This window comes from Vicugna pacos, chromosome 6, assembly GCF_048564905.1.
Source record: "Vicugna pacos chromosome 6, VicPac4, whole genome shotgun sequence".
Taxonomy (NCBI): Eukaryota; Metazoa; Chordata; class Mammalia; order Artiodactyla; family Camelidae; genus Vicugna; species Vicugna pacos.
The window spans coordinates 18,167,156-18,186,159 of NC_132992.1; the positions used below are offsets into that span (position 1 = coordinate 18,167,156).

At 44.4% G+C, this 19,004-nt stretch overlaps 1 protein-coding gene across 4 annotated transcripts in view; it reads right to left on the reverse strand.

The window, feature by feature from the left end:
* Nucleotides 1-7,138: 7,138 nt before the first annotated feature.
* The window catches only part of SEMA6D (semaphorin 6D), a 415,405-nt gene continuing 403,539 nt past the window's right edge, over nucleotides 7,139-19,004 (reverse strand). For 3 of the 4 annotated variants that reach the window (XM_072962494.1, XM_006201747.3, XM_072962493.1), the window contains 11 exons: nucleotides 18,223-18,311; nucleotides 17,279-17,496; nucleotides 17,036-17,167; nucleotides 16,569-16,724; nucleotides 16,306-16,479; nucleotides 15,363-15,503; nucleotides 15,190-15,267; nucleotides 14,691-14,752; nucleotides 14,264-14,320; nucleotides 12,582-12,749; nucleotides 7,139-10,826 (listed from right to left, as the gene is read on the reverse strand). In XM_072962494.1, the coding sequence (XP_072818595.1) occupies nucleotides 9,538-10,826; nucleotides 12,582-12,749; nucleotides 14,264-14,320; nucleotides 14,691-14,752; nucleotides 15,190-15,267; nucleotides 15,363-15,503; nucleotides 16,306-16,479; nucleotides 16,569-16,724; nucleotides 17,036-17,167; nucleotides 17,279-17,496; nucleotides 18,223-18,311 (2,564 nt within the window). In that variant the 3' untranslated portion in view covers nucleotides 7,139-9,537. The remainder of the gene's footprint in view (nucleotides 10,827-12,581; nucleotides 12,750-14,263; nucleotides 14,321-14,690; nucleotides 14,753-15,189; nucleotides 15,268-15,362; nucleotides 15,504-16,305; nucleotides 16,480-16,568; nucleotides 16,725-17,035; nucleotides 17,168-17,278; nucleotides 17,497-18,222; nucleotides 18,312-19,004) is intronic. The other variant, XM_006201748.3, reaches the window with a different exon arrangement.

Here is a 19,004-nt window from a genome sequence, read left to right on the forward strand (position 1 = left end):
ATTCTTTCATGCATCTCCTTGTGCTCATATAAAGAAACGTCTTTCTGTGTCTCTACACACATGCGCACACGAGCAGGATTGGGTCATCGATGGTCTTTACTGTGGTCATGCTTCTCACATTCGATTATTGTAATTATTATAGTTTTATTGCACGTCAGCCCAATATCAAGTATTTATACCTGGTGTTTATCCTTTAGTAATTTTCTCAGTGCTTATATAAATCGTCAAAAAAGTGCATGTACTTCTGAGATGGGGGGTTCATTATTTATTTACCAAAAGAAGATCATATAGTATATTATAGAAATTCTTTCAAGTCAAGTACGTACAAACACAGGTGTTTTGCTCACTAATCTCTAAATATTATCCATTACTGCCCAACTCTTCTCTGTTTTCTCTCCCATTCAACTCTCCTTTCCACTTCCTTCAACTTTTATCAAGAAGTTTAATTAAAACCAAGAACAGAGGTTTTAGCCTACCTCATACTTTGTTGTTTGGGATGTCAGGGCAACACAGTTATGAAGCAAAACGTTTTCTAACTACTCCTCTATCTTTCCACTAGTTGCCTGAACTTAAAAGAGTTTTCTGGGTCTCCTGATATTTAGCTTTTAAGATCCTTCATTCTCTTTCTAATTTCCCAGTGAAAGCCTGTGATTTATTTTGTCCCTCCTAAGCCTCTGGAAAACGCATCTTTTCCTAGGGGAATGTAAGACCATGGGATGATGTCTTGCATTTGCTGAGATGCCACATGTCCCCGGAACTTTTTCTACCCGAACGGTAGAAGTTGCCTATTGCAGGCTGGCGAGGAAGGCATTCTTCCCAGACCCCCTTCTCTTTTTCCATATCTGTTCAAACACTGAAGGGAGTTTCTTCACAAAGCTCTAAAATCCAACCATTCTGCCAAGAAGTTCTGTTTTATTTTGTTGTTGTTTGTTTTTAGGAGCTGTGTGGCCTTTTCTGTTGTCTTTTAATCAGATATGAACAAAACCAAACAGTTGATAAACATGTTTATATACATAGTAAACTGAATCCTTTCGTATTTCTTCTAAACAACTCCCTAAATATGGCAGTGTCTGAGTAAAGGAGAGAAGAGAAAAAGCAAAAGAGCTGATCATTGGAAAAGACATAAAGTCATTCAAAAAAGATGACAACAGAATTGTGACTCCTGGCCACTGTCAGTTCAGGCACAGGGCGGTAGCTTTGTCAGATCAGGGCCTGATCAGATTCCAATCAAATGTGACTAAGGCCCTAAAGCAGCAGGGTCTTAAAAAGTTGTAACCAATCTGTTTTCAGTGTGCCCAGGCCACCCATTTAGCTACTGGAGAGTTGGAAATGAAAATTATTCAATTGAGGTGATTTCACGTGTAAAGATGAGAAAAAGAACTCTTTCTCTGGAGAGATCTCTTCATCCCCTGGCAGTAGGTGACCAAACTAAACCCAAAGACACAAGTTCAGTTATGTGATTAATTTAAGTTTTTTCAACAATGGGGGTAATTTTCTTTTTAATGGCTTCATTCTCCCTTTCCCATCCTACACTTATTTTCAGAGACCAAGAACTTCCCATTGAATTGTCTTGGCTGTTGACATTTGATGTTAAGTTAAAACAGCAGAAACGCCAGCAAAAAAAATATGATGACGCATAGCTAAGCCCCTAAATGCCGATTTAGAGGTTGAATTCTATTTTAGCTGACTATACCGATTAAGGTTACCCAAAAAACTTTAATTCCTTGAAAGTGGTCCAGGCTACAATAGAGAGGAGGGACAAAGTCACTGCTTTGAAGGGAGAATTTGTTAAACTGAGAAAATTCACTTTGAATAAAGGGGGAGCAGTGGGAGGGGCGAGGGGGGAAACTCAGGGAGTTGTGGAAAGGGGCATGGCTTCCCTGACAGCCTTGATTGGCATGCTGTCACAGAGGAGCGGGGTTTGCGCTTCTAATTATTTTGTATTTTCACAAGTTGTCATTACCATAACAGTCTCATTGTCCTCAGACCTACCTGTTCTCTATTCATCTGCTTTCTAGCTTTCTGTTATGCTGGAATCCAGGGATGAGAAAACAAAGGAGAAAATGGGCCTTTCCAGGTTTCTATGTCTTTGCCTTTTGAGACAGGCAGGAGGCTGACGTAGCTTCTCCATCCTGAGGTCCTGCTCTGGGCTCTTAGCATCTCTTCACATCCTGTTCAGCCGCTGCTCAGGCTGCTCCTCCTGGGACCTAGTCCTTCCCTCGGAAACCTCTTTTCTGCCTTTTGGGACTTTCACAGTTTTCATGTATCATCAGTTCAGTCCTAGGATCTCCAGCTAAAAACGAAATACACTGTTCAGACACCTTAGAAACCAAAGGACACTGAGGTCGATCACCACCGGAACATCTCCCTCTCAGCTAAATCAGACCATCCCGGAGTTTATTTTCAGTGGTGAGCAGACTTCACATTTGGAGACCAGATACTTGATCAAAGTCGTGGATTTTTTTTTTTTCCTTTTTGAAAACAAACTTAGAATCAAAATTAAAGACACTTCTCCAAAAAATATGTTTGAAGAAGTACATTTCAAAATGATATGTTAGGTTTTAATGATCACAAATTTTTAGGATTTTGGGGTGTTTCTTTCTAGACTCCCTTCTATGTGTATATTTACACTTAAAATAATTTGAATTCTGTTGCTTTCTTCAGTTAAATATTTTACCATTTTTATTAAATAAATTTATGATAAATATTTATGTAAATTAAGCAAACATCAAAAGTTCAACTGTTTCCACCTCTCTCAAGGTGGGCTGCCTAGGTAATTGGAAAAAGTAGCTTAGTAAGTCCAGGAATTCAGGGCTTATTCGGGAAGCAGCCTTCACTTGGGCAGTCTGAAGAGGCTGTCAACAAGCCAGGTTGAATCTTAAGTTTTGATTTCCGTTTTATGAGTTGCCGCAGATACATAACTGACCAAGAAACATCCACGCTGCCTAGACCAGCGAATGGTCCTCTCTCAGGTCCAGCCTGAGATGTCCTTGAACTTTGGCGCTTAACTCAGATGCCCACCGCCCTCTAACACCTGAGATTTTCAGGTTTGCAGAAGTACTCCAAGGGACCCATTTCCTTTTTACACTTTCTAAAGCTGTCCCCCAAACCCATGGCCTGCTCCTTTCAGAATGTTTAAAGAATTCGCCGCTCCTCTTATCCTGGGAACCTGATTCCCAAATGCTCAGTGGTCTGTGCTTCTGCTGTGCTTATTAGCATTAAGGGCTGCGAGCGTCTGGCCAGGCCCTGCCCTCTGATTTAGGATAAAACCCTGAGGCAGTCATCAAATTTGTTCCTTCAACGGACATCTTCTATGTGGCTGCTCCAGGCCTCACAGAAGGCTAGGCAGCTCAGATGATCAGAAAGCATTCTCCTTTAAGGTAAAGTCTGACTCCTATAGCACCCCACAACCATAGGGAAGAGTGAAAAAATTACAACCGTGTTTAACTCCCAGCGTGCAGCTCCAGCTCAATATGCAGAAATTCCAAAATAAGAAATAAAGTGAATTCTCCTCCAAGACTCTCTGACAGTCCACAGATGTAGATCTGGCAGGATGCCCAGAAACTTAGATGGGTACAATTTGGATACATCAGGTCAGTTTCCTTTAACATCATCTCTAAATTATTTTTCTTTGCTTTCAGCCTACAGTACTGCATCAGCTCAATCCAGGGATTTTTTTTTCAGATAATTGATTTGGCATGTTCATTATGATGGCCAAGCATGTGACGGATTCACTAAATGTTTCATTTTTCACTGGATATTTGGCACATACCCCTGGATACTGTAATTATTCTACCCTTTGTCTCTCCTCATACATAAAGTGCAGGAGAGAAGCCATCCTTTCTGACTGAACACTGATACTTTCTTTCAGCCCTTTCATGGAGTGTGTTGGTTTGTGCACAGGGCAGGTGTGAGAATATGTCAATTAGCCCTGATTTGTGACTTGGCTGTCATCTATATTTCCATAGTTGTCACAGCCCCGCAGATCTCAATTTCTGAAGCTTGAACATGGGAAAGTCAAATCTCATCCCTTTCCGACAAAAAGCACGTTGCTAGGGCTCAAAAGCACCAGAAAACCTACGAGAAAACTGTTCACCACTGCCAAGTGCTGATCTCCTGTCCGGCACCAAAAGATGTGCTCATCATAGTTTCTAAGTAAGGAAGGAAAAAAACCCCAAAGACTCGAACTAGGTCTGTGATTGGGTGAGTGATCAATTGTGAGCCCAGATGTCTGTGAGCCCTAAGGGTGGACACACAGAATATACAAGGCGGGTCTTATCTTTTAATTGGCATTCAGTGTCCCTTGGAATTGCTATATTCAGAGCAGCAGCCTGACCCCTGACAGCAGCAGTGGTGGCTTTCTAGACCAGAGCCGTCCAGTCAGTGCTTCAGTGGCACTGGCTATGTTCTAACTGCTCAGAAGCCACATTTGGGCAGCACAGATATAGAATGTCTCCACCAGCACAGGAAGTTCCACTGGACAGGGCTGTCTGACACTGACAGATCTTCCCTCTCATCACTGCTTCAACTGGCCTTAAGACGATCTTTACAGCAGCATAAGCCCAACTCACAAAAACGAAGACCAGTCTGAAGCATCTGTATCAATGGCCATATTTTCATACTTTCCTTCACCCAAGCCCAGCATGAGAGGCTGAGAGAAGCCAAAGTGCATACTATAAAGAGATTTATCAACCAATAATCAATAACTAATTCCAAAAAGAATTCTCTCATGGGACAGGGTCTAGAAATACTCTATTTTCCTTCATATGTGAGTCCCAGTTGATTCATGGTCTGAATATCCAGGATTTGACTACCCTCCCCCATCTCCTCACCCCCTGATTCCTCTGTAAATTAGACTGATTTTATTATAGGTCCACTTCCCCCTTATTTATGGTATCACATCTATTTGATAAAGAAAGCAACACTGGCAGAGATTTAAGTGTTTTGCATGCTATATATGCAAAAAGGATAAACATCAAATGCAGACACAAGCTAAATGGCTTAAAATGCATTGTTTATCATGCCTTATTTTATTGCTAATCTCATATATTGCCCACATCTAACAGGGAACAGGCCTCACACATCCATAAAACCATAGCCTACAAACCAAGCTATTAGAAGAGTAATATTTAAGCATAGCAGCCATAAAATAGCTAATGGAATTATAGAGGTGACAAATACTGCAGAACTGTCAGGGAAGTGGATGTTGAGTGATCTCTTTTCAAAAATGAGAAAACTGACGTCAAGGGAGGTGTGGTGCCGCAGTGACTTGATGTGTGTGGAGTCGGGATTAGCGCCCAGCTCCCAGGCCTGGGCTCAGGGCTGTTTCAGACACTTTGTTCTTTGCCCTCCTCTGATAAGGAGGGTGAAGGAGATGAGCTGGGAGGGGAGGGGGGGGGGAAGGTTGGCCTCTCTCAGATGGCAGGAGGGCGAGTCCTCCTGGTACCTGGCTAGCACCTGGGCCATACAAGGCCCCCCACCTTGTATGGGAGACACACTTTCTTCTTAGCCTGAACCAGCATCTCCAGTGTTCCACCTGGCTTCACAATGGCCATTTTCCCCAGTGACTTAAATGCCAACCAATGGGATTTCTGGAACCAGAGTACAGGGGGTCTGCCTTGGTTAAATCATTTTGTTTCTTTACAATGCCTTTTTTAATGAAACTCTCCAAGTGCTCTAACCCCGTTTCTCTCAAACGGCATGTAAGTATTTATCTTCAGGATTCAGAGATATGATTTTGGGGATCTGTAAATGAAATTCAGCTCTCAGTCCGAACCATTTATTAAATTATCAGAGATGTCCATGATGGAGAAAGGCTAAGATCTGCTACAAAGGGAAAAGAGAACGACGTACTTCTCCGACCAAAAAGAAAATCACTGAACCCAAGAAAACTGGTGTAATGGCCAGAAGGCATAGTAAACACTAACTCAGTAGAACTAGACAGTGGAAAAGAGAGGGCGCCACGCTCAAGAAGGGAAGCAAGGCTGAAGGTACATTTCCCTTGCTTGTGTCTTCCTTCATTCATCTGTCCAGACCCTAAACGTTACAGATCAACGTTTGCAAGTGGGTGAGATGGGAGACACTTCACCGTCGTCCCCAGCACTGCAGGAGGCTACGGGATGACACAGATGCCCTGTCAGGGGGAGGTTCATAAGCCCGCATCAGTCTCCATGACTGGTGGCACTGCCTTGCTGCCTGAGTGGCTGGAGTGGTGGCAGTTGTAAAAAGGGGCAAACAGGCCTTCCATCCCACTTTTTCTCTTACAGAAGGATGCCTGCCAACTCTCCCTCAGATCTCTAGACTGGCGCATGGCATGATAGGGGAAAAAAGGACCCCTGATGCTACTGAATTAACACTGCAGCGCGGCCCCTCGGTGAGATGACACCATGAAAGAGGAGGCCTGAGGCAGGAAATGTGGTGACTCCTGCTTCTGCAGAGAGGCTACTGAGGCTCTTGGTGAAAATGTGGCCATACAGGAGGTGCCGAGGGGCTTCGGCCAGGAGCAGCCGCCAGAACCAAGATCACAGGGATTGCTACAAACACTCCTCTTATCTCTCCCAGCAGAGTCTTGACACCCTCAATGTCCACAAGAGGCAGTGACAGCAGCCACTAACACGTGCCATGCTGAGGGGGAGACAAATGGAGTCTTAACTTCACCTCCCGTTTCAACGGTTGAATCTCTTAATAAGCCGTGTTCATTTGCAACAGTGGCACTGAGAAATACCCTCTACCAAAGAGTAAGGAACATTCTCTGGAACCTGATGTACCAGCTCTAACGGAAGACTAAAGGAAAAATTTCACGAGAGAATCCAAATCATGGATTTTAAAAATGCCTGTTGAACTAGAAGAAATATGAGAATGAGGTGAGTCACTGGTAGGCTGGCCTGAAGCCCTGGACTGTTGATGCAGTACAGTTTGTCTGGTTTAACCTGAATCATGTGTTTCGAAGGGGCTCTGCCCATCAGCATCAGCCTTCCAAGAAGAGACTGGTGGTATAACCATGACCCGGAGGCACATACTCCTGGTAAGACTATTTTGGTATATTTTTAAAATAACTCTCACTGATGTTGACTGACTGAAAAATATTTCAAAAACCGGATACCTTATAAACCTCTTCGCGATCAAGAGGCGGGACCTGATGATTTGTATATTTTATTTCGACTTTACATGCGGTGTTAAAAACCCAAAGTACATATTATTTACACATCCGCAACACAAGTTTACAAGATAGCTATACAGGTTAAAGCACTCTATAAAACAGTATAGAGCCACTTCACTTTAGGGTTACTTTTTATGCCGTACCATTAAAAAAGATACAATCTGTGTTTACCTTTGCACAAATGGATAAAGCATTTAAAAATTAAATTAACAGGATAGAGACTAGATTTTATGTTAGAAATTTCAACATAAATATCGATAGAACTCACGTTACAAACTACAAGGCAGCACAATGTTACAAAATGTTATCCGGGTTCACACAGCGTTACTGTTCCATTTTCCGCACGCCGGGATTAATAGTGGTAAGGTGAATTCAAACACGTTTGTCGGCGGTGGACTGAGTAGTGTTTATCGTTGGTTGGTTTACTTTATTATTAATCTGTAAGAGTTTAGTTTCAAAGCTGAAGTGTTTCAAGGACGGAAGTTTTAGCTTTTGAGCTTCCAGAGATCTCAGGGGATCACGCTGTTTATAAAACAATATTCTCAAAGGAAAAGAATTAACTGCTTCAGGATTCTACATTCTGTATCAAAAATGCTCTGGTCTTCGGCAACCCATCCTCCCCCAAGTAATATATATCATCAGCGTTGTCAGGAAATCAGGTGAACTTATTGGTCTGACTAAGTCAGGAACATTCCTCTGCCTTGATACTGTCTAGATGAGGTTCAGTAAACCGTGGTGTGCAGCATATTAACCGAAACGGTCATCTGGGTTGCACGTCATCCACTCTAAGTGGCTTCTGCAAAACTACGAATAAATGACTCTCTGTGGTTTCTGCAGGTGTCACGTTACCTGGGAAACCTCATTTGACTTCACATTATCACTGTTTCATCCTTAGGAAAAGCAGGAGTGGAATGTTTACCATGGCAAAGGATGTAATGCGGCTATCTGGGTGGGTTGTTTGACAATTAATTGTTCTAGGTTGCTTTTAGGAGTTTTTAAAAGTCTTTTCAGGTGCTGGTTGAAAAACATTTACAACTGGCACTCAGTAAATGATGTGCTCTACTGGAAACACTTGACGTATTTGAGCATTTCTATCATTCTCGTGAATAAGGCACAAAATGCACAGATTCAGGTAAACGCACATGTAATATTTACAGTATACTGTCATTACCTGCATGACTTAGGAGAAAATTCTCACAGCACACAACATAGACAACATGATTGCACCACTGTTAGGTTTCCATAGGCTGTTTCTAAGCCAATTACATCCCTATCACATTCCGTTCTTTCGTCTTTTGTTTTGTATGTGTGTGTGTGTGTGTGTGTGTGTGTTTAATCTCGGGGGGAGGGAGGAGTTAAAGGGAGACAAATTTTACGGCACGGGAGGAACCAAACAATCAAAATCAAACCTTGTTAGTGTGTCCAAGGTTAAACAGAGTGATTCAGGCTTGGATTCACAGTGGACAGGTATGCTCTACTACTGAATACAAGATACCTCTTAACAAATCTATCCCCATAAGCTGGCAAGACTGCAATGGAAGTTTTAATGAGGAGCAGCACAAAATGACTTAGAATGCTTACATTCTGGCATTGGGTAACACGTAAGTCAGGTTAATCATTTTCATGGGCAAATCAACCTCGGTTTTCTTTCCTTGCCAAAGCTGAACCCAATGGACTGCTGTGGGAAGAAGTTATCGTCTCTTGTTCAGTCACGCGCAATGTAAACGACTCCACAGCACGGAAAGATGCAACGGGCACCTGAACAAATTCTAGTGGGGACAGAATGCACACGCACACGCACTCGCACGCACACGCAACACAGTTCATTGGTGGCATGAAAAAAAAAATACCACGCATGAAAAAAAATGCTACAGTTTGGGTCAAAGACTGAATTTTTAGCAAATTGGTAATCTACAAGTTCATTTCTTTGAGACATTACCTTTTTTTTTTGACATTTGTGCAAGAGGCAAGGTGAATGCATACGTATTAAAATGTTCACATTGAATGGGAAGACCACGCATCACGGCAGTCTAAGTTGAACCCATTTTCAAGTATTTGCTCACAGACAGATTCCTCCGAGCCCGGTATCAGCTCTTCAGACTGGTTACAGGTAGCCCCTGGGAGCCACACATCTCTTTAGCTTCAAACAAAAGAAATGGAATGACCAGCACCTTCCTTTGTTTCCAGGCAAGTACACAGAAGCCTTGCTGCAGTAGCTACACATGGCAAGTTCTGATGCTGCCAAAGTTAGAACGAGTTTCTTTGGCCACTTGGTTCTCTGAAAATACAAGCGAGTCTCTTGTATTAAGGTACCCTTACAACCTCATCCTCTCATCGCGAACAGGATAAAGCCACGTGGGGAAGAGCACACTTGAGGCCTAGTAAGTGTATTTGTTCAGTGGTCTGACAGGTGTGGTTTGAGGGACAAAGGAAGGCTTTGGTGGCACATCAGGTTTTAAGGACGGTGTCCTCTTTAGTCCCGTCCTAGGAAGGGTGCCATTACTGGTGTAGCTGCTCTGTCTGGAGAGGGGAGGCTGCAGAGGGACACTCACTGGGGTTCCCTGAATGTAGTCCACCTTCGCCCCTGTGGGGGTGGCCATGTACCCTCCACGGTTCATACTGGGCTGTCTAGATAACAAAACACCATTTGGTGAGGTTAAGTTTTTAGGCATAGCAGATATAGAATGCCTCTGGGAGGAATTTTTGTGATAACCCCTTTGTCTTTCCAGAGAAGTCATCGGGACTCCAGGAGTGGTGGGGACGTCCACTCGCTTGGTTGGGCTGTTTCTGGGCAGCGTGGAGGGAGGAGAGTAGAGCGATGCCTCGCGGTTGGGGACCTTGGGCGGGACCTCAGACAGAGGTCCCACGGGATCCAGCATGAGGGTCTGGCGGGCCATTTGGATGTCTCCCATGATGGCTTTGGGGTTACTGTTTGGGTCATTGAGATGCTTCAAGAGGTCGTTGAGAGTATTTCTGGAATCCACCGAGCGCCGGTGATCTCTTTTACTGGATGACTTTGTAAGAGGGTGGTCAATGTTTTGAAGCTTCTTTTCAGCTTTGTGAGCATTGGAGTTTGAGAAAGATGTGTTGTAGTCATGGGTCGCGTTAGGAAGAACGATGGCACTGGGGATATGCCCGTGACTTAGTGGGGAGTGGGGTGGAGGACTGGAAGGGAAAAACTGGGGGGCTTCTTTCCTGGAAGCCCCATGGCTGTGGACCTTGTCTGAGTGGCTCTTCATGGCCTGCAGGGGCTTCTGGTGAAGCACAGGTGTAGACTCAGGTGTGGGGAGAGCAGCCAGCTCGGGAGGTTGGCCTCGATGGTCCATCACCATGGATTTCGTATCTCCGTTGGGTGGCAGCTCTTTCCGACTGGTCAGCAGGTTACTGTACAATTTGGGAGAGTCGATATTCTGTTGATATTCCTTGACTGGGCTGTCAAAGAGACCGTTCAGCTTGGCGAAACTCCCACTGGAGTCCGTGCACGACTGGGCAGATTCGGCATCCTTATGGATCTTCCTGTTTTTCCGAACAAACATGTCACGATAGCAGTACACAGCCACCCCTGCAATGAATGCACCCAAGACAAAAGCTGCAAAGACACAGGTGATGAGGACGTTCATGTGGACCATCTGGTTGGACTCTCCCGATTGGACTTCCCATCGTACGCCTGCAACAGACACACAGGAGAAGAGTCTGAGTGAGGGGCTTCTTTGAAACCACATTAGCCAGCAAATGGCTTCCATGGAGCCAGTGCTACCTTCATGAGCTCCATATGCTTAGCTTGGAGGGTGAGGTGGACTCTAAAATTTCATATTTTTTTTCTTTAATCCCAACAGGATCCCCAGAGACATTTATGAGTGCTGCCAATGCCGGGATAACCCTAACCTTCCATCGGTCTGTATTGGTCTTTCCCCCTCTAATTGCTCTGGAATAGTTGTTACATAACATTCAAAATCTTAAGAGTTTCTACCTAAAAATTAGTTAGAGAGTAGGTATTTTCTAAGTGGCCCATTTTAAACTCATGAAATGTTTTTTTCTCATGACTTTCTCTTAATTCATAAATCAGGATTTTTTAAGGGCAGCTGCAGGGATTAGGGAAATGTATGAACTGGCATAAATCTATAGTTCGCTAAAATAATTATGCTAACACAATTACGCTATCTAATTAGAATAAAAACACATCATTTGTTCATAAACCAAAAGCAGCTGCCTGGTCACTGTTAGCTACAAATGCAGACTTTCACGTTGCTTTTATTTATTTACTTTTCATTCCATCTTGGAGTGAAGCACTCTTGAATTAACTGCTACAAAAGAAATCCAGACAGTTGAAGGAAATACACTATATATTAGAGTTAAGTAATATTACCCAATTGTCTTGTGATACTTAAGAAATATTTAAATTAGACTAGAAGAAAAAGAGTGAATTAGTTTGTAATTATTGGGATTTTTAACGCAACCACAGACATCCAGATGTTAGTTTAAGAGGTCTCCAAGTCTGTTACATGCTATAAACACAGCTATCCCAGAATAAAGTAAGTCAGAGTGATCTGAAGATTCTGTTGCTTTAGGTTAGTACTAAGGCCTTCGAACATTAGTCGTTTATAATCAGTGTTGAGGGCTACGGAATTCAGTGGCACTGTGAACGGCAAAGAAATAAAAGTAGAACAAAAGGGAATTACTGAAGAAAACCAAAGAGAAAGAATGATTACAAAATTGTTTACAATGAAAACATAATGAAACCAAAATCAACAGATAGATGTAAATCATAAATGACAATGCACTGCGACAAAAACTGAGTGGAAACCTGATACCACAGTTTAGTAAGCACTAAAGAATAGATTTTTTTTTCCAGACTAATATATCTAATAAGCTAATTCAACAGGCAGCTATTTGGTAACGGCTTCTATTATGGGCTGAAAATGATAGTTACGGACAAGCACTCTCTTACGTTTTATTGCTTGCGGCGTACAAACAGCTTAGGGCCTTGCATATGCTCTGCGGATTGCATTTGCGAACTGCAGCTAAACAAAGGGCTGGGAAAGGCTCCTAGACAAAACATCCAACATCAGAGTATTTGCAGTTACTGAGCTTTGTTTTTGGATGTTGCTGGGGTGACCCTCGGCAATCTCCGACAGCCAGCAGAGTCCAGCTTCTTCAGACAGAAACCAACGCAGATAAGATTGTCTGAGTGGCTGTTTCCACAACCCTTTCTTTAACAGCACTCTCCCTCTTCCGCCTGTTAAGGGACGCGTTCTGGAACCGCAGAGAACCGGAGTGACCGTGGCCAGTGCAGGTGGCATTAAGAACAGCGGCGGCTCCGTCTGGGTTCGCCTCTGGAGAACCCTAAGCCCGGATGCTCCCCAGAGATAGGAGGAATCAGGTTTCCACTCAGTGAGAGATGAGTCCCCTGGCGAGGCCTTACCCTTTGGGATACCTGATAAAGGATCAGTAAAATCAGAAGTGTTTGGGTCATCTTGAACTACAAATTTCCGGGAGCTGGTCAGTTTGGGTCTCCAGGTATCAATCACTTTAGGTGTAATTTCTGGGATACTTGCCATTGCGGTAACAGAAGATGAAGAAACCTCCATGTCTGTGGTGGCAAACAGATGTTTATTAACGTGGGTCGTGCTGGCAGATTTTTTTTTTTTTTTCCTGACTGGTCTGTTGTATTTCTCAGTAAAGTTTAAGCAAAGTTTAGGAGAAAGCCTGTTCTAGGATTTCATAAAAACACATCCAAGGAGATTATACCAAATCCCTTCCTTGCAAGGGAAAAATAAAAAACTAAAAATTAACCCTAAAGACGTACTAAGCAGATTGCAAAATTAAAGCCACTCAGAATACTCCTACAGGAAGCCTCTGTGCTGATTCATAACACTCTTGGAAGAGGCGATATGAATCCCAAAGACTAACTGCTATTCTCTCAGCCTTTGGGGAGACGATACCATTTCATTTCTTCTTGTGTATATTTTTAAAAGCATTTTCATAGATGGGTGGGAACTGTATATCCATCACTGGGGCACGTATACTGTAACTTCATCAGAAAACACCTGGTGAAGTCTGTATAAACACTTGATTCTGGGACCTGACAAAGAGGCTGTCCTGCCTGGCCACAGACCTCCTGTCCATCTGTAGGTTATCGAGTGCACGGAGGCTCACCGTCCATGGGAAAGCACTGAAGCAGGGAGGAGCCTTGTCCGTGCCTTCCAAAATGCCCAGGGAGTTTCTTCCAAAGAGTTAGCAGCAACTCATGCAAAAGAAATGGCATTTACAAGCTGAAGAAGGATGTTCTGATACCTCAGATCTGCCATCCTTTGCTCTGCTCTGAGGAATGAAACTGCTGGCGAGTTTTAGAACCAGCAATAGGATCGGGAGTCACTTAACCCCTTGGTGTATCTGTAACTGATTTCCGCTGAGGAGATTTTTCCCTCAAAATGTAAGCATATGATTTCAGACAAAAACTCCAGAGAACACCCCACCCCCAACTGAGACTGGTGCAACGGTCACAGACGAAGACCCCAAAACAGATACAGACAAGAGGGGCACAGAGAGCCCAGTGAACATCTTAATACATCAGAAACCACCTTCATTCGATGGGCGCCTTTATTCACACCACGGAGACCACAACATTCAAAGATTCCCCAGATTACCACAAACCATTCAAAAAAGCTCTCTCAAATTGATAAATACACATTTTAGGGAAATGTGTATTTGTCTACTCGGTCTTAGGAAAGGGGAGGGGAGAAGGGGAAAATAATGAAATTCTGCCATCCATCAAATATAGATGGCCAGAGGGAGCATTCACGATGCACAGGGGTGAGAGAGAAGGAAGCTCGGGTGGACGTGCGTGCAGCTGGAATGCAGCCTAGGTTAATCCGTTTGATTTTTCTTAAAGGATGTGCCTTGGTCAATGATGGATTGTTGACATGCTACACAGGGGTGAAGTGCTGAGTAAGAAAAAGTCTTTGGGACCATCAGTGGGGTTATGAGTCAAAGCACAAAAATGAAAGGCCGCCAAACTGCGCAAAAGGAGGGGAGAAGGGGCTGAAAATGCTGAACTGAAGGAAAGAAAAGGTTGTTAATTCAAAAAAATGAAAAAAAACTAACCAGATGTTGGACCGCCAAATATTTTGTAATCTGGTGTAGTTGAAGTAGGCAAAATTTCTAAAAGAATTAAAGGAACAAGGAATCAGTAAAAAGTAACCAAAAGAAAGGAAAAATTTACGAATTCCAATTAACTCAAAAAGTCAAAAGAAAAGACTGTGAATTAAAAGGCTAACCTACTGGTTAGACTACCTTTCTCTAGATTTCCTACCAAATTGTAAATGGTGAAGGAAAAAAACAAAAACAAAAAAAGTAAGACTCTTCTCTAATGAATCTCCCTGACCAAACAGCTCAGCTTTTGCGAAGTTTAAGTTCAGTGCTAGGTGGTATGTGTCCTGAATCGTTATAAAAGGCTGGTTGTCAAATAATGTTCACACGTGCAAATGTGGTCCAAAAGAAGCACAAGAGGAAAAGGAAGGCTTGCTCTTACCGTGGCAGTCCCCTAGATGGGCCGTGTTGCCATATTCCGTGTCCTGTTCAAATCCTCCAGCGCTGTGGTTATGGAAAGCAAAGAAGTCTTCGGTTAACAGCCTTCATAGGAACACAAGTGACAACCAGAGCAGAACCAAGAACAGACGGATTAGTAAGAATGAGAAAACAGAGGAAAACGGACATTTCAACCTACTTCGCTAAAGTGATATTTCTGTTAAACATTTGGTAACTAGAATGTTTAAGAGAGGAGAAAAGAATTGTTTTTTCTCGCCACCCATTTTCCCCAGGTATTCCACTGTCTGTTACAATCTCCCTGCCTCTCACAACTCCACATATTTTTTCCTTCCCCCAAAGGAAAAAAAAAAAAAAAAAGAAAGATAAGAAAAGAAGAGAAGCAGTGTTATTGGAAATTTTCTAAAATTTCTAGCTTCAGAGTCCCTGGAGAAGACAGAGCACCTCTGGAGAAAATCTTAGCTAATGTGACAAAGTGTACTTACAGCGTCCCTGGGGTCACTAGGCCACAGGCCCCCTGGCTTAGCCAGCCACAGTACGGGTCTCGAGATGCGATACAAGTCCTGTGTAAAACCAAACAGAAAGTAACTTGGATTTTCTCATCATCAAAGGTCATGATGCCGTAAGATTCTGGGTAAGTAGAGAAACATCGGCTTACTTTTTACACGATCCGTAACGCTCACAGCGGCTGAGGGGAATGCGGATAACACAGCTAGAGAACGCCACATATAAAGCATGGTGATCTTTATCCAACTGTAGTGAGATGACCTTTCTGTCCTCCTCATTCTCAGCACTGCACCTATATTGTGGGAGACATTTTCAAGACATATGCTGAGTAAATCAAAAGCTGTATGAACTACATGAGGCAAGTGAGGTTTGGTTTTTGCAATTACTGAGAGCTGGGGACGTGTTGAGGAATACTCTCAGTAGCAAAGCAGGCAAGTACGTAGTTTGGGAAGTAATAATTGTGTGATTCATCTTTGGGTGCTCTGCATGGTTGGTTACATTTCAGGCTGGACAAAGGGTTTTTTAAAGACCGGCTTCCCATTCTGATGATTGAAGGGAACTGCATTTGTGAAGAGCGTGTTAGACTACAGGGAAGAAAAAGGATAATGTTTTAATGCATTTAAATCTGTTGCTGCCAGGTATTTCTGGATCTCTCCTTAGTCTCCTTTGCTCCATTTCTCTCATCTATTTCTTGTTTGTTTTAATGGGCCACATAATCTTTTCTATCAGCGGCTGGAAGAATTATGGTGTGTGTGTGTGTGTGCATCTGCGCTTGCAATCAACTGTCTGCTGCATGTAGCATCTTGAAATATATCTGCAAGGTAAGAAGCGTGGTGCTAAAATAGTCTCATTTTCCATCCGTGAAAAGCAAGGGCTGAATTATTTTTAAACTCGTCACTGTCCACACTCTACGCCCTAGCGGACTCAGGAAAACAAAACCCCCAGGTTTTATTTCAGTGAGAAAAACAAAACAAAACAAAACACCAATATGCCCACTGGCGGCAGACCACGGCTAATTAAAAGGGCTGGAAGGAAAGAAGCAGATGAAACACCCGCTGGAAGTACTGGAAAGGGTTCTCGTCACAGACACCTACTTTGCATGGTTGTACGCCTCAATCTCTTCCAGTAGTACGCTGTCATTCAGAGAGAAAGGACTGGTCTTTGCCAAAACTTTGAGTACCACGCCAGCTTCCGAGCCAACAAAGATGACTGTGTAGTTCTGGTGGGGTCCGGCCGCATGGTCCACGGCGACGGCCGTCAGTCTGTACCTGCGGAGGAGCGAGCCGGGTCAGAGCGGGGCCCACGGCAGGGGAAGGTGCAGCGTGCGGGGAGGGCCCTTGTTTCCGCCCGGTCTCACCGGATCCGCGTCTTCGTGAACCAGGGCTCGTCGGCAATGGGAGGGACGGCGGAGTCCATCAGGGGGTGGGATTTGATGAAGGACAGCGTTTCATCTGGGAAATCGATGGAGGTTTTATAAGCTTCGGCAAGACCATGCTTTGCACAGCAGCCAGGCCTGAAAGGAAAAAGTGGGGTTTTTTTTCTCCCCTCTCTCACAAATAATACCTAAGAAATAAGTGTCCATTCCGGAAGAAGAGGCCGAGAGAGGAAGGAGAGTGAGCTGAACCGGAGGAGCAATGCTCCCTCCCGGAACTCGGCGGGCCCTCTCCTGCAGGCACTCAGGGTGACGTGCACTGGGCTTTCCGTCTGCAGTGCTGCAGGGGACCCCCTCCTGGCGTGGGAGGCCGGCCCAGCTGCCCTCTGAGGATGCTTCCAGTGACCAGAGGGTTTTGCTAAGGACGAAAGTCCTTTTCGTGTTTTTCCTACCTTGGCTTTGGTACTTTGTCCTCAGGGACTGCTGTCCAAACAGAATCCGGAGTTTTCTGTTCCTTGAACCGTCCTTTGAATACTTTTTCAATGTCATCCATGCTAAATGCACAGACTGCAGAGCCAGGAATGCTGAAAAGGAGGAACAGTATCAGGTGACTGGGGGGGTGTGTGGGGAGCTGTTCTGGGTTCCCACAAGCAAGGCCCGGGACGCCTTGGGAAGCACCAGGCACCTGCTCTCACCTGTTGAGCTGCGTGGTGAACACCCCGACCACAGTGGGGACGTCATTGATTTGTATTATGTCTGTAATAGACTGCAGGACGTCAAAGTAGAAAAATGAATCTCCGGGCACAGAACAGTTAAGCCGAGCCTTCAGGAAGGAAGTCCAGTGTTTCTCCAGGACCCGCTGGGAGCCACCCATGTCGTTTTTACATATGCGGGCCACACGGGAATATACGGCCTGCCCAGGGGACAAAAGGAAAACAATGGGTTTATGAGCATGGAGGAGGGATGGGGGAAAAAAGCTGCCAGTTAAAAGAGGGATGAAAATGCTAAAGATAGACGTGGTCCCAAAGACTCCGGCAGCCTTCTCTTTAGGGATCTGTATTGGAAGAATGTAAACTAAGATTCACCTGTGAGAAAAGAAGGGCCATTTTCCCGTCCTGCCAAACCAGATCCCTAAGAAGTGAGCTCTGGAAGCGCCTGGCTGAGCGGAAACCCTTCCCGTACTTTGTCTCCCACTTTGCTTCCCACGTTGTTAAGGAAATGCACCGTCCTTACACCTGGCAGAGAAGGCGCTGCAATATTTTAGCATCGTGCGGGCTTTTACTGAAATTGAACAGGGCCCCTGCTCTCCACCCTGCCTTTGGCACCAGGAAAGAATAGCAGTCAGCAGATTTCTAAAGAACTAAAGCAGCAGCCATAGCTCAAGGGAGCCCACAGAACATTCTCTGTAGTAACAGGGGAAAAAAAAAAAAAAAGGAAACCTTCTCAAGGCCCAAGGCTGCCGTTCCCACTCTGGCCACTGTTCAGGTATTTTCCAGCAATTATTCTCATGATGAGCGACTCCCCTCTCTGCGCTTGGCCCTCAATGCACTGAGTGCTGGAAAACACGCACAGACGCTACCCAAGTGGGCTCCCGTCCACGCGGTCCAAGCGACAACATAGGTCCAGCGCATATACTTGCCTTGCCTAAGTTGTTATGTTCTACAGCGATTTCCCGAAAGAAGAAATAGACGTAATTTCCATACTCTATGGCATGAAGAAAGTGTGGCTCTGAAAGAAAAAATGGAAAACAAACTGCTTCCTAAAGGAAAATGCAATTAGCATCAGACCCCAACTGCCAGGCATGACTGACGGATGTCGCACGGTTCCATCCAAACTGACGAGAGCGCCGCTACGCCCTCGAATTTGCGGAGCCCTGGTATGGGGGTGCTGACGCTTCCAGGAACCCAGAGTCTTTAATGTTAGCTAATGGACTGGAAAAAGCCTGCAGGGAACTGAACTACAGCAAAGGTCTTTGTTTCAACAGATTTATTCATTAACCTATTTAACTAGGGGAGGAAACCTCTTATGTTGAAAATACAAAATCTTGATTTCTAGACTCCAAAGACCAGAACGACTCTGCAGATACGGATGAACAATTCCCAGGGTTAACTCTCCAGGTAGGTAGATGGGAGTGGGTGAGGAGTGTGTGTGCGGTGACAGGCAAACTGGCACACAGAATTGAGATTTTTTTTTTTTGGAGGTCACCTAGGATAAAAGCCTGGATGAAGCCACTTTCCTGACATGGCTAACGCCCTCCTCATTCCCCATTAAAGCTCCCGTCCACAACCAGGAGAGCTCACGACCACTTGGCTCTAGATGAACAACATACAGTCATGCACTGAACCTCGATGCCCAGGGCCCCTGTGCCCACTCGGCCATCCCACCACCCGGGGGATCCCACAGCACTGCTCTGCAAAGGTA